General features: G+C 55.9%; 1 protein-coding gene across 1 annotated transcript; it reads left to right on the forward strand.

The window, feature by feature from the left end:
• The first annotated feature begins 4,457 nt into the window (after positions 1–4,457).
• INHBE (inhibin subunit beta E) lies at positions 4,458–6,576 on the forward strand. The gene is made up of 2 exons (XM_022571447.2): positions 4,458–4,755; positions 5,006–6,576. Exons 1-2 carry the CDS (start codon positions 4,458–4,460, stop codon positions 5,761–5,763), a joined length of 1,056 nt encoding a protein of 351 aa, XP_022427155.1. The 3' UTR covers positions 5,764–6,576.
• The last annotated feature ends 4,549 nt before the right edge of the window (positions 6,577–11,125 follow it).

Genomic DNA, 11,125 nt, shown 5'->3' on the forward strand with positions numbered 1-11,125 from the left:
TCCAGCCCACAATCCACTATGCATCCCTGCCCCTTCTATTCAATGTCCCCCACTCCAGGATGAGTTGACCCAGCCCCTTCCGCTGCTTTTCTGGATCTCCAGAGAGGCCCTTCCTTAGATTCACCAAACATTCGATCCTCTCCATGTCTTGAGCCCTTTTCCTCTTACTTGCCCAATGGGCTGCTAAAGGCTCTCTTGGCACACTCTCATCCACTCTTTGTCCTTCTCCGTCCTGCTCCGTACCCTTGGGGTCTGACTCACCTGAGTTCCCTTGGCCTCTGGCTTCCTGCTGAGTTTGACTAAGAGGAGACACAGGCGGAAGATCAAAGGATAGGAGGAGACAGAGGTCAGGGTGTTTCTTATTCCTCCTCCTTCTGCCTAGGTTCCATGGTTCTGTGTGACTGTGGCTGCGTCCATGTCCCTACAGCTCCTGTCTAGTTCCCCACCCCCTCCATGGCTCCGGCTCTGCCTAAGTTCTGATCTCACTGTTTCCATGCTATGGGCTTATAATGGCTTTCCATTCTTGCCAGTCCCTGGGTGCTTCAATATCCCTCCTTGGTTCCCTTAACCCTGCCCATACCTCTGTAAAGAAGTCCTTCATTAAGTCTTCTTAGTGATGCAAACACAGACAGCTGAGTGGGTCGTTTATGTCCTGCCAGGACCCTGACTGACACCCGAGATGACACAGAGCCTGCCTGCCCTGCCCACTTTTCTCTCCTCACAGCCTCCTTAGGGCTGAGCTATTACGTCCATCCCACACATCATGACTCTTCCTTCGCCAGGCTGCTTGCTCTTCTTTCTTAGCCCCCCTCCTCCCTCCCAGAACCATCTTTGCTTGTCTTATGGCTAATAAAGACCTGGGTTTTACCTGCTCCTCTCCTCTCTCTGTCCTCGCTCCAAGAAATGAGACAGATCACTGCTCAGTCAGCAAGTAGGTGACAACCTGAGGGCACACACATGGGAGGAGGCAGAGGCATGGCTCCCAGCTGGCTGCCTTCCCTTCACTCACCCCCAGGGCTCCAGCCAGGAGTCCTGTCTGGAAGCTGGAACTGGCCAAGGGCCATTTGAGTGGGACAAGGAGAAGAAAAGGAAGGCCTGGGGTGAGGAGAGGGGGGCATTTGCTCTGAGACTGGGTCCTCTCTAGACCTTTGCCCTCTTCCCCCACCATCTCCTCCCTTTGGTTGGACAGCCCTGAACCATGGGGTCAATATTGTCTGCAGCCCAAGGCCGAGTTTGCGCAAAACCCATGTGTCCTTTGGGAAACGTGATGTCAGTGTTTGCTCAGCGTATAACCCCCTCCTATCTAGGTCTGAGGTCCTTGGAAATGGAACCCTAAAAGGAGAAAGTCTGAAAGAGACCTCCTGGGGGGCTGCAAATCTGAGCTGTGGGGCTTCAGGACCAAACTCATGGAAGTTATCCCAATTTTGACTTGAGGAAATCTTCATCTAAGCAGAGAATCTAAGGAAGTCTTCTGGTGGCTCTGCCTCCTGCTTCCACCTCTGTATCCCACTCCCAATCCACCCGTCCCCCAGATCTAACCTCCCTCCCTCCAACTATAGCTTCAGTCCCCAGGGCCAAGACTAAGGTGAGGAGAAGCGAGGCTCTTGCCTTGGGGGCAGAATTTTAAGGGGATGCCAAAAAATTCATCAGTCAAGATAAATAGGATCTTAATGCAATATTTTAAAAAATCAAAATCAATGCAAAAAAATACAAGATGAACAAAATAGAAAATTTTTAAATAAACTAAATTTAGAAGGATCAGTATTATTCCTTTTCCTTTTTGGCTCTGTCTTTGACAAAAAGGAGAAAGAGTGGAATTGTCTTCTTCCAAACATTTTCTTCCAGAGCTCCCTGGCCCCTAACTCTAGACTTGGTCAGGCTTTTCTCTTTCGGGCAAGATAATTGCTCAGGCTCCTTCTATTTCCTTACCCACCCTCATTCTACTTCCTTACCCACCCTCAAGCCTGTCGCTAACCCCCAGCCCCCAACCAGGTTGGTGGTAGGGCGGGCCTGGGAGGCAGATGGCTGGGGTATTTATAACCTGGGAGCACTTCTTGAGAAAAGTGACTAAGATGCTAAGAGCATATTTATAGCTGGGTTCTGACGTAAGTGTCAGTAGGGAGGTAGGGGCAGGCCAGGCACAGCAGAAAGAGGGTAGGAAGAGCTGGAAATTGGGGGCATCTGACACAGAGGGAAGGGGAGAGACGGGGTCAATGACTCTTGCAGCCACTTCCTCTTGCTTCGCTTGACTCAGGCTCACCCACAGGTAAGCCCTCTGAGACACCATGGGCAGAAACCTCTGCTTTGCAGTTCTGTGGTCCAGACCCCAGGGGGCAGAGGGCTGTCACTCACGATAGAGAGGGAGCTGGGGAGAGCCCTGGACAGATGGGCTTGAATATGACTCAAGACCTAGGGTGGAGAGGAGCATCTAAAAGTCTCATCGGCCCCCTCCCCACCACAGGTGCCCTAAGTTTCTAGGAAGAGCCTGGCACCCATCACCACGCTCCATTGCCACGTGTCAGCAGCGATGAGATCCAAAACCAAATCGAAGTTAGCAGTGATGTGGTCCTGACGACAGCTTCTGCTCTCCAGCAGTGGCGAGGGGAGAGAGCTGAGGGACCAGCTTCTCTGTCTTCTGGTGTAGAGGCAGGGTCCCCAGAGTAAGAGGTTGGGAAGTGCTCTGAATCTCTCCACTCCCCAGAGCAGCCCTTTCCCTGGGAAGCTGGTCAGCGCCAAGCCTGCTGCTGTCCAGTGGCTCAGCACTGCCACATGGTGGACACTGGTGGTACTGAGCCCTAGCCCACAAGGCACCACCTCTCCCCCTGTGCCAGATCTAACAGTCTCTCTTGACAGCCCCCACTGGCTGAATAGTGGGGAGACTAATAAATTGGAATAGGGGCACATTTCCAAATCACACTCACTTCCTCCCAGCTTCTTGAAGAGACTTGAGCACAAGGAGAAAGGCTGGCATGAGGCCTTGGTTAGGCCATTTAAAGCCAGCGAGCAGTGTGGTAAGGAGGGCTGGGGTTGGGACTAAGGTTGCTGTACTGGTCATGCTTTGTTCTTAAAAGTCCATAAACCTGGGCTTCCTGGTGGCACGGTGGTTGAGAATCCACCTGCCAGTGCAGGGGACACGGGTTCAATCCCTGGTCCGGGAAGATGCCACATGCCGCCGAGCAACTAAGCCCGTGCGCCACAACTACCAAGCCCGCGTGCCTAGAGCCCGTGCTTGGCAACAAGAGAAGCCACCGCAATGGGAAGCCCACGCACTGCAATGAAGAGTAGCCTCCTCACGCAGCAACGAAGACCTAATGCAGCCAAAAATAAATTAATTAATTAAAAAGAAAAAGTCCATAAACCTTCCATTTCCCACCACCATGAACAGAGGCTGGCACCACTTCTAGGATATCCCAAATCTAGGCAGCTCTTACAGTGCCCTGAAAGAGAACCAGCAGCTGGGGACAGGCCCTTCCAACTCCCATGCCCCTCTGCCATCCTTGATGGACTCTGCCCTGCTGTAAGATTGCATCACCACTACCCCCACCTCTCTAGGTTTCCCCAGACATCACAGTAACATGCTACCCCCCCCACACCAATGCTCCAGCCCTCGTCCACACTGTGCTCCAGTCCAACTGGACTCTGGGCGGTCAGCACAGGCAAGGTCAGGGGGTGACTTCTGTGCCCCATGGCACTGCCACCTTGGCCTGGGCAAGAGGACTCCGTTCCTCCCACCCCCAGCCTCTCACCACTGTCCCAGCCCCATTGCTAGAAATAAAAAGACCAGAGTTCACCTTCCAGCCCAGAGAAATAACCACTGGGATTCCCAGCTGCCTCGTGGAAACTGCTGCAGCAGTGGTGGATGGGCAAGCTAGACAGACTGTAGGTATGGGGGAAACTGCCCTTCCCACCTTGCTCGTATGGAGTTCCCTCCCCCGAGCCCCAGACCTTGGGGACTGAGCATGTGAAATCATCCTCCTTCTTGCATCATGCGTGTCCACATAGCCCCCCCACCCCCATACCCCTGCCTCAAGCTCCGTGACCAGGGCCAGATGGTGAAACCTGAGCTCCAGGGGGGAACCTCCACCCCCTGCAGGGACCTGATGGGCAGCACAGTTGGCCAATCCTGGGGCTCAGAGGGTAGGTCTGCCTGCTGACCACTAGGTGAGGGAGCCCTAGGCTGCTGGCTCTAGAGAGGCCCCAGTCAGTAGCCAGACATGAGCTGTGAGGGTCAAACTGGCAGACTACACTGAACACAACTACCCATCGGACCGTCCACTGTCTGCCTTCCTGAGTCCCAGGCAACAGAAGACAGGTGGCTCTACCCTTGGCCAAGGGTAGGTGTGGCACTGCTGTCTGCTGCCGCCGTGCCCTCATTGGCCTCCACGCAACCAGACTCAACAGAAGGAGCTACAGCCATCCGAGGCTCCCGACCTGACCCAGGGCCATTCACCAGGAGCATGGGACTCTCTGATGTCCAGCTCCAGCTGGTGCTGCTGTGGGCACTGGTGTGGGCACAGAGGGCAGGGTCTGTGTGTCCCTCCTGTGGAGGCCCCACACTGGCACCCCAAGCAGAACGAGCTCTGGTCCTTGAGCTAGCCAAGCAGCAGATCCTCAAAGGGCTACACCTGACCGGTCGTCCCATAATAACTCATCCTCTACCCCAGGCAGCGCTGACCAGAGCCCTCCGGAGACTGCAGCGGGGAAGTGTGGTTCCAGCGAATGGGGAGCAGGTCATCAGCTTTGCTGCCATCACAGGTGGGTGAGGGAGAGACAGGCAGAGAGCAGGCGGGGAAAGGGAGAAGGGAGGGGAGAATGACAGCGACAGCAGAAGCAGAGGGAGCGCGGCACAGGGGGAAGAGGAAGAGTTGGAGCAGGACTGGCCTCGGAGTCCCTGCTTCCTCTAAAGGTGGGAGCTAGGGGGAGCAGCTGGCAGGGCTTGCGGGAGCGTCAGGGGACAGCACATCTCCGATTGCAGTCCTCAATCCCTTCTCCATCTTCCCGGCAGACTCCTCCGCCTCCACCTGCAGCTCCACGCTCACCTTCTACCTGTCCACTCCTCGGTCCCACCACCTGTACCACGCTCGCCTCTGGCTGCACGTGCTCCCCACCCTTCCTGGCACTCTTTCCTTGAGGATTTTCCGATGGGGCCCTAGGAGGAGACGCCGAGGGTCCCACGTCCTCCTGGCTGAGCACCAACTGACGGCCCCGGGCTGGCACGCCCTGACTCTGCCCTCTAGTGGCTTGAGGCATGAGGAGTCTGGTGTCTTGAGACTCCAACTGGACTGCAGACCGCTAGAAGGCAACAGCACAGCTGCCCCCCAAACTCAGCAGCTCCTGGACACAGCGGGAGAGCAGCGGCCCTTCCTGGAGCTGAAGACCCGGCCCAAAGAGCCTGGAGCAGGCCGGGCCAGGAGGAGGACCCCCAGCTGTGAGCCTGAGACCCCCTTATGCTGTAGGCGAGACCATTATGTAGACTTCCAGGAACTGGGATGGCGGGACTGGATCCTGCAGCCTGAGGGGTACCAGCTGAATTACTGCAGTGGGCAGTGTCCCCCGCACCTGGCTGGCAGCCCAGGCATTGCTGCCTCCTTCCATTCTGCTGTCTTCAGCCTCCTCAAGGCCAACAACCCTTGGCCCTTGGGTACTTCCTGTTGTGTCCCTACTGCCCGAAGGCCTCTCTCTCTCCTCTACCTTGACCGTGATGGAAACGTGGTCAAGACAGATGTGCCAGATATGGTGGTAGAGGCCTGTGGCTGCAGCTAGCGAGAGGACCTGGGGGTTTGGAGTGAAGAGATCAAACTAGGGGTTCCTAGGCAAAGGGCATCTGTGTCTGGAGGCATCAGATTCCTGACCCATACCTTCATCCAGTGGGTCACCTGGCAATATGAATGGGTTGACCCCTCTAGGACCCAAATGGGCACTTTCTTGTCCAGACTCTGGCACATCCCAAGCTGGTTGATGTGTGGGGAGATGGGGAAAGTGTGTCATCTAAAGGAGTCTACCCAGAAAGTATGATTTCCTACCCTAAGCCATCTGAGAAGATGGCAGAGGTGAGGGAGGGAGGGTGGGAAGGAGAAGGCAGAGAAAAATCACTTAGTCTCTCCAGAGGAAAGTCCTCAAGTGAGGGAAGGAAGAAGCAGACCAAGGGCCCATTGGGCTTGGGATTGGGGGAAACAGGCTGGCCAAGTGTAAGGGCTGTGGAAGTGCTTGAAGGGAGGCTCAAGAGGGAGCTGGGAAAGGGGCTGACGGGAGGTGTTTGGGAGAGCCCCAGAAATGGGAGTCCAGAGAGAGGAGTGCTGAGCCTGAAAAGTTCTCTGGTTTTTCTTGGGGGTGGGGGCAGGACCCAGCAGGGAGGCAAATGTTTATACTTTCCTAATAAAAATGAGGAAAAAAAAATCAACAAGTGTGAGTCATAAAGAAGGGCTGGGATGATGGTCCAGAGCAATTGTTCTCAGAGTGTGGCCTGGGAACCTCCAGGAGGTCTCTGAGACCCTTTCATGTAGTCAAAACTATTTTCATAATAAAACTAAGATGTTATATGCCTTTTTAATTTTCAATATCTCCACAGCCTACGGTGGAGTTTTCCAGAGACTGTAGGACATGAGATTACATCACATTCCTGACATCTTTGTTAATGGGATGTGTGCTTGTGTATTCTTGTGTTACAAACTTTTTTTTCAGTTTTAATTTCTAATATGGTAAATTGATATAAATCACATAAACAAAAGCTCAGTAATTTTTCAGAATGTAAAGGGACATTGAAGCCAAATTGTTTGAGAATTGCTGATCTAGAGTCCTGGGTGGGGAGGAGAAAGCAATGCGCTCGAAAGAGCTCCCCTGTGACTTCCCTGGTGGCGCAGTGGTTAAGAATCCACCTGCCAATGCAGGGGACACGGGTTTGATACCGTGGGGTCTGGGGAGATCCCACACGCCGCAGAGCAGCTAAGCCCGTGCGCCACAACTACTGATCCTGTGCTCTAGAGCCCGCATGCCACAACTACTGAGCCCGTGTGCCACAACTACTGAGCCCGTGTGCTACAACTACTGAAGACTGTGCTTTTAGAGCATGTGTTCCGCAACAAGAGAAGCCACTGCAATGAGAAGCCCGCGCACTGCAACGAAGAGTAGCCCCTGCTTGCTGCAACTAGAGAAAGCCTGAGAGCAGCAACAAAGACACAACACAGCCAAAAATAAATTAAAAAAAAAAAAAAGAGCTCCCTGGAAGGGGCATGTGTAAGGTCTCTTCTCCAGTTATCATTGATCTTGCCTGACCCTCTGGGTATAACTGTCTGGGTCAAAGTCATGTGGGGGAGGGAGGCTAAAATAGGGCTCCTTATCTGTCCTCCCACAGTTAATACATATATTTTTCAGGCCTCAGATCTCTTCCTAGCTTCACCTTTCCCCTTGACCCTCACACTGAACAGTTAACTGACTGACTCTCCAGACCCAAGGAGGCGTGGTTCTTGGAAGCAGAGCTCGGATGTGGGAGGGCTATCTGAGGGGTGACAGAAAAAGAAGGGGCTCCTTTCCCCCACCATGCCTTCTCCCCTTTTTCATAAATAAAGTTCAGAGAGATTAAAATAGCTGCCCCTTCCCCTGCATCCGGTAACCATGGCAACACAAGTCCAAAGGGACAGGGCACTCCCCTATCAGACACTACCACTCTGCTGCAGCAGCCTCTGCCGGTGTGCCCCTCTGTTTCTTTGGGCTTATGCAACCCCTGCATGGGCTCCCAGCTGGGCTTTGGTGGGGGGACCTAAGCCTCCTACTCCTTCACTTCCCCCCCAGTCTCCTCTGCCTCCAGTCAGACTCGAAGAAGGTGTCATGTGCCAGAAAGACCAGCAGAGGGAGCAGACAGCCCTGAAGAGGAGAAAGAGTGCCGCGTAGAGGTGCAGAGGTGGCCCCAGTCTCCAGAACTCCGAGATGAAGGAAAGTAGGAGTTCTCCGGGAACAGTGCTTCAGTCTCAGGGCTCCTTAGCACCTTTGTGAACACAGGCCCTGCGCTGCACCCAGAGCCTCAGCCGCTGCTCCTCCCTTTTATGCTCCATGGACCCCTCATCTTCCGACCAGGGCTCCCAACCCAACTCTATCCTGTTTCCACCCCGAATCTGTCCCATCCCCTTCATGTTCTATCCAAAGGGTGAGGCCGGCAGAAAAACTACAGGATAGTTATGGAATGCTCAGTTAGCACCAACTAAAGTCGACGACCCTACTTCCAATATTATTTTTCTCGGGTGAGTTTTTTCGTCACCCCTCCGCCCCCCAATATATTTCTCAATTTGTTTTTTCTGGCTCTGATTCAGGGCCTCTTCGTAGGCAGCCGATCCAGGGATCCACGCCGGGATTTACTGCCCACTACCAGCAGCATGTTCAGCGCGGGGCGGGGGGGTGTTAGGCAGTATAGGGTGCCTCAAGGGAGGGGGAGGATCCTGGGGGTCCTGGGGGTGCAATAAGCCCGGCACCCCCTCTCTTGCTTCCAGCTACCCCGCCTCATCCTCCGGAACGGCAAGAGGGAGGGAAATAGGAGGGAGGTGAGGGGCGAGCGGGAAGAGCGGCGGCGCGCCAGTGGCTAGAGAAAAAGTTTTTGCAAAAGGGAAAAAAAAGTTTGCGCTTCTCGCGGGTGGTCCCGGCTCGCGGCCCGGCGGGCTGGGCCGGCTGGAGGGCTGGGGGCCAGGTTGGGGGGTGGGGGTGGCCCTGAGGCTGCGCTGCTGTAGCCCTGTCCGCCCCCCCCCTCCCCACCGCACACCCCCCAGCCCAGACTCCAGCCCTGGACCGCGCATCCCGAGTCCTGCGCCCAGACGGAGGTGAGAAGGGGGGCAGGAGGGGGACCACCTGGGAGCGGTGGGGGAAGGGACCTGAGGGGATGCTCTACTTGCAAGGGACACTGCCCAGCCAAGGCGGGAGACCTAGGGCATAGAGGCAAAATAAGAGTGGGAGAGCCTGGGATAAGATATTAGAAAGTTTGGAGAGTTTTTTCAAATGTATCTCCCTTTCTCTGTATTTTTTTTCTTCTGACAGTCTGTGTGTCTCTGTCTCAGGCAACCGTGGATCTCTTTGTTTGTCTCCGCCTCTCCCACATGTTAGGAACATCTCACTTTAATGAGGTTGGGATGAAGAGGTTGGAAGGACGGTTAGCTGGAGGTCTGCGTGGTAGAGAGGGGACTCCAGGTGTGATTGTGAGCGCAGGGCAGGAAGCCATCAGTGTTTCTGAAAGGAGGGAACAGCTATGGAGAGTCTCCTAGATAGGGTGTGTGAGGTGACAAAACCACTGGGGGGCGGCTGGGCTTAAAGCTCTGACCTGTCTTGTGACAGATGTGCTTGCTGGTGCATGTATTTTGGGGAAAAAGAATTGTCTTCTGTAGTAGGAAGGGGGCTGGTGGAGTCAGTCTCTAGTTTAGGCCCTAGGAAGACTCCCCAAGGAATTTGGACTCCTGGGTCCCAATGGCTGTGGGCAGGGTGCTAAGGAGGAGCTGAGGAGACCTTGTCTTGACCCTCTGACCTCAGGACCACCAGGGCAGCTGGGGCCAGCCACAGGGAGACCCCTACTGGGATGGGGTGGGACCACTGGCCACTGCCTGCCTGTGCATCACCGTTGGCCCCCCTCCCGAACGGGAGCTGGGGACCGAGGCCCCTCCTCTGGCTCAGACCACCCTGCCTGCCCTTGCTCCCCGCTCTGAAGCCTCTTTCAGGCCCCATGACCCCGAAACAATCCGTCCTGGGCAGCTAGCTTTGGGGACAGGATTAGGGAAAGGGGATCCTATAGACACTGGGGACTGAAGGTTTTAGGGCGCTGGAGAACTGCGGTCTTCGTAGGATAGGTCTTTACGGTCCAGTAAAGGGAGAAGGCAGCGCAGTTTCCCGGGGGGGAGTTGTAAGGGCCGGAATAAGGGTGGGTTTTCCTTGGGGGGCGGGGTCCAGAGACCCCCCCCATTATCTCCCAGGCATCCCCTGCCAGGCAGCACAGACCCCGCCCTTGACGTCACTAGGGGGTTCCCGGGGGTCTGGAGGGGTTAACCCTTGGGAAGCTAGCTGGGATACCCGGGAACCTAAGGTGTCCTGGCCCCTCCCCTCCCCAGACACACCTTATTTTATTTACCCTAGTCACTTTCTCTCCCTGTAGTTTCTGGATTCTTCTTTTTCACCCCACCAAGGGGACTCCCACTCTCCAACAGTGCCCCCTCCCACGGGCACCAATGCCAGCTCTCTGGATGCACTGAGGGGACGAGGGAAGAATGTGTCCCGCCTCTCAGTCCACCCTCCCTCCACTCCGCTGCAGCTCGCTCGACTGGGCTCCCGGGGCGGGCGGGGGAAGCGGAGCCGTCTGCAGCCAGAGCCTGCGGCGGCGACTTGGGTGGGCCGAGGAGGCACGGGGGCGGGGAAGGCGGGACCGGGAGAAGGGGGGCGGGGCCGACTCCTGGGAGTTGGGGAGCGGGGGTGCGAGGGGGGACTCTGGAAAATTGGGAGACACGGAGGATGATTCAGGGCTCCAGCAAGGGAACCCTGGAGCTCCCTGCCCCATCCTGCGCTCTCATCCACACCCCAGAAAAACTTAATTTTCTGAAGCTGGAAAAGTTGGCGAAATCTTCCTTTCACTAATGTGAAGGGGAGACGTGGGTGGGCTGTGGCACGCGTGGGTGAGGAGGGATGTCGCCCAATTTCCATCTCGGCCTCCCCTATGGCTGGGCACTGGGGCAGGAAGATGACTGAGTAGGCATGTTTGGGGGAGTCTCTTTAGTTTTGGGGGGTCGTTTGCTAGCCCCCGCCTCCTTCCCCTGGGTGAGTCATAGAGGAAAGAGGCGGGAGAAGTGTCCCCCCATCCAGCTGCCAGCCAGCTGTGCCCCCCCCCAAAGTAGTGCCAAGGTCGAGTTGGGAAGTCTTGGTCGCAGGATCCGGATCTCCGCTGGTAAAGGAGGAGTTAGGAAGAGTACAGCCCAGGCTGCGGGGCTCGGGCTGGGTCATGGGGTCCGGGTTCCGCTCCCCATCTTACCCCCGCCCTCACCCTAAATCCCAGCATCCTGGGATCACCCACCGCGCCGGCCGGCCCGCTCCCTGTCGCTCTCCACCCTACCCCGCCCCACCCCACCCTCAGTCCTGGGAGACCGGAAAACCCGGGGTGGAGTAAAAA

The sequence above is a fragment of the Delphinapterus leucas genome, chromosome 11 (assembly GCF_059928025.1).
Source record: "Delphinapterus leucas isolate spDelLeu-1000000601 "Yukka" chromosome 11, BTC_Dleu_Yukka2, whole genome shotgun sequence".
Lineage (NCBI taxonomy): Eukaryota > Metazoa > Chordata > Mammalia > Artiodactyla > Monodontidae > Delphinapterus > Delphinapterus leucas.

What these genes read in the sequence shown, in the direction of transcription:
- INHBE (XM_022571447.2), top strand. Translation starts at nt 4,458, where the DNA reads ATGGGACTCTCTGATGTCCAGCTCCAGCTGGTGCTGCTGTGGGCACTG. An exon ending in CAGCTTTGCTGCCATCACAG is followed by an intron (nt 4,756 to 5,005) that starts GTGGGTGAGGGA and finishes TCTTCCCGGCAG; the next exon opens with ACTCCTCCGCCTCCACCTGC.